General features: G+C 53.3%; 1 protein-coding gene across 1 annotated transcript; it reads right to left on the reverse strand.

The window, feature by feature from the left end:
- Positions 1-1,784: 1,784 nt before the first annotated feature.
- CTAM01_07380 (uncharacterized protein) lies at positions 1,785-2,436 on the reverse strand (the record flags this gene model as incomplete). The annotated part of the gene is made up of 3 exons (XM_060523403.1): positions 1,785-1,986; positions 2,043-2,175; positions 2,262-2,436. The coding sequence occupies 3 exons, from the start codon at positions 2,434-2,436 to the stop codon at positions 1,785-1,787; spliced, it is 510 nt and encodes a 169-aa protein (XP_060382141.1).
- Positions 2,437-3,056: the final 620 nt, after the last annotated feature.

Here is a 3,056-nt window from a genome sequence, read left to right on the forward strand (position 1 = left end):
TAACTGCCTCAGCCTTGGACCTCCTGATCACCAACCACCTCACTTCCCATTTCCTTTTTGCCGCCTCTTCCTCTGAGATCTGTGCTCCGGGTGTTTCATTGACTGACTTCCGCGTCGTCATTTTACCGCCACGTTCCGCGATCTTCTGCAAAGAGAGAGAGAGACTCAAGTTTTGGTCCTACCGCCAAGGTCACAATTAGAGAGGGTAAGTGAATCTCCTATGCCGAACACGCCCCGGGGAGTGTATAGGCACAAGTGATAGTGGAAATCCGTCACTAGTGGCTGGGCCCTAGCCCAGCATGGTCCTTCCTGGGAGACAGTGAGGATCTAGACAGCATTCGAAACTGCCCGCATATCTAGTGAGGTGGCGGATCAACGCGGCCGAGTGGAAGTACGATGGGTTCAAAGCTCAGTCTCAAAACACATCTCGTCCCAACTTATCCATCGGCACATCTTGGCAAGGCGACATAAAATACCACACAGACTTGCGTCAAAATCTGGCCGCGGATGTTCCGATGCAATTGCTAAAGCACGTCACCGTGATCCGTCACATTTCCCGATTGTAAAAGCCGTTAGTAGATAACTGATCGGAGCCGTAGCCCCCCCCCCCCCCCCTCTCCCCCACGATGGTGGCCAATGGACGATCCGATCGGTGGATGGTTTGTCTCAACGGCCGTTAGACGTTCGATATCAGTCGTGGGCCGATGTCTAGTCCATTGTTCGTGTATGTATGATCGCTGTCGTCTCAACTATGCATTGACGCAGTTAGACTCTGTACAGCCGGAACATCAAACCTGTCATGGTTTCTCTCTGCACAGTGTCATTGGCAGAATAATCATGGCTGCATGACACTTTTCAGAAATTTCCAATGACACGAGAAAACCATATTGGACCAGCATCTTGCCTTGGTAGACCTGCAAACCTAGAGTCCAATCTCCACCGGACCCGAAGATGCAGTATTGGCCATGGCTCGATTGTGCTCCATTTATTTGCAGAGGCGGTATCTGTACTTTGTGCCTCTACTCCGTAGCCTCTGGGCTCTGCGTCTGGGGCTCGTGAGATTTTTAGCGTCTTAGTGCTCTCTGTTGGGCAACCCGATTCTAAGCGCGATGTAACGGCGGCTTGATGAACCGCCGTGAAAGTGCAACTGTGACCTCGATTGTGGACTCGACGGATTGCCTCGCCTACTAAGCCGTGCGATAATGCATGTACGCTGTCTGGTCCCACAAGCGGTGATTTGGAGACAGTCCGGTTTGTGCAAATCAGTCTAGAATATGTTTCCAACCGAGTTCAAACGAAACGAAACAACTAAAATTTCCCGATCCATCACCGGTATTTGATCCAGAAGAGGGGCAAACACCAAGGTGCTCGAGACCCCGAGTGCGCCTCGGTTGGTGATGAGGAGATCGGTCGTCTGGGAAGAGCACTCAGCGCGCATCGGGACTCCAGTCATTCGAGGGTGCGCCTGGTGTGCGATGTGGAGAAACGGCGAGAACAAACTTCAAGTTAGGACGCCCGAGTCGATCTACCTAATTACCTACCTTAGCTTAAGCCTTGGGATTAGAAACATGTGGGTAGCCTGGGCTGGATACGATGCTATGGATGCTTTGCCCGGCTTTCTGGCTTCGAAGCGAGGAATCTAGACGGGGAGGGGGGTCAAGAAGAGCAGGATATTCGGAAATCCGTAGATATTGGTTGTGCTTCAAAGGTCTCCAAGGGGCTGCGTTGGTAAAGGATATCATCAAAGATTGGCATGGTAGGGCATTAGTCGACCGGGCCACCTGCTAGCGAGCCGTGTCCCGCCCGATGCCCCGGACCCCATCCAGGTTCAGATATGAAGCGAAGTTCTGGCCGACAACAGTGTCAGTATCTACGTGCGCTTCCGCTGTGGGAAGCTCGGAAGAAGTGCCAGAAAAGCACATGCAATCTGGGCGCGGGATGCCAGAGCCGGCCAGGAGATTGGGGTGGCGGATGGCTGGCACGCTCCTACTTGCAGTGTAATATCGAACATGCAAGCTTGACACCAATTGACTCAGTGGGACCGCGGGTGCGCGCGTTCTCCGTCGGCCGCAGCAGTGGCCGCAGAAGACATGAAAGGCCGCAGCTGGAGAGGTTGTGTGCGAGAATGCCGTTCCAGGCCATGATAGCCCTGACCGACGGCCGCAGAAGACTGAGCTGACAACGTCTTGATTCTGTTGGTACATGGCATCCACCAACACAGTAGAGAGTTTGATGAATGGCTTGCAGAGGTTTGTTCCTACACAAGAAGATCATCCCGACGACGCCTAAGTTGTGCATGAGATGACCCCTTTGGTCGTCTGCAGTGCTGCACTCCGCATTGCGCCCGTGGTAGAACCAGCCAATCCACAGTTCTGGCGCGCTGTCGGCATTCACCCTCGCAAATGACGCCAGGCGCCCCGGCGGGTTGCAAGGCATGGCGAGGCCAAAGCGATCCCATTGTATGCGTAAGCCAAGGCTGTCTGCAACTTGTCTCTGCCCCCAGCGTTGACTTCTTTTCTAATCTCAAGATTGAACAGTCACAGGCGCGCCTGTCTTTGCGTGATAATTTGTGCAGTCGCGCTGTGGAAGGAGGGACTCGAAACATTCATCAGGCGAGCTGAAAATAGCCAAAACATGGCGGCAATTCCCAATTGTGCATGAAACATGGGGCTCGCGTTAGAACAAAGGCGACATGGGTTCTCTGGGGTCCTTGTAGCTCGAACGACGTTGTTGCTTGCCTTCGGATATTCGACTATTTGGCGACGATGACCGGCCGATAGTGATGCAGCAGACGGACGAGTTGACTGCCAACTTCGATTGCAACCTGGTTCAGCTTCCCATTGCTGGCTCTTGGCCGTCTTCTGTGCAGACATGTTCCATCATATAATTTCGCAAAGACCCAGTCTTCATTTCCCCATGTTGCCTGCAACGTCGTAGGTGACACACACTTCGCCTTCGAGGGTTGTGTCCGTATCCGTACTTTCACAGGCTAACAGCCATCTCTGTTAGTGTGCACTGGTCCACTATCCAGCCATTGATCCTCTTTTCCCCCCCAG

The sequence above is a fragment of the Colletotrichum tamarilloi genome (genome assembly GCF_030869305.1).
Source record: "Colletotrichum tamarilloi strain Tom-12 chromosome Unknown Scaffold_22.1, whole genome shotgun sequence".
NCBI classification, from domain to species: Eukaryota; Fungi; Ascomycota; class Sordariomycetes; order Glomerellales; family Glomerellaceae; genus Colletotrichum; species Colletotrichum tamarilloi.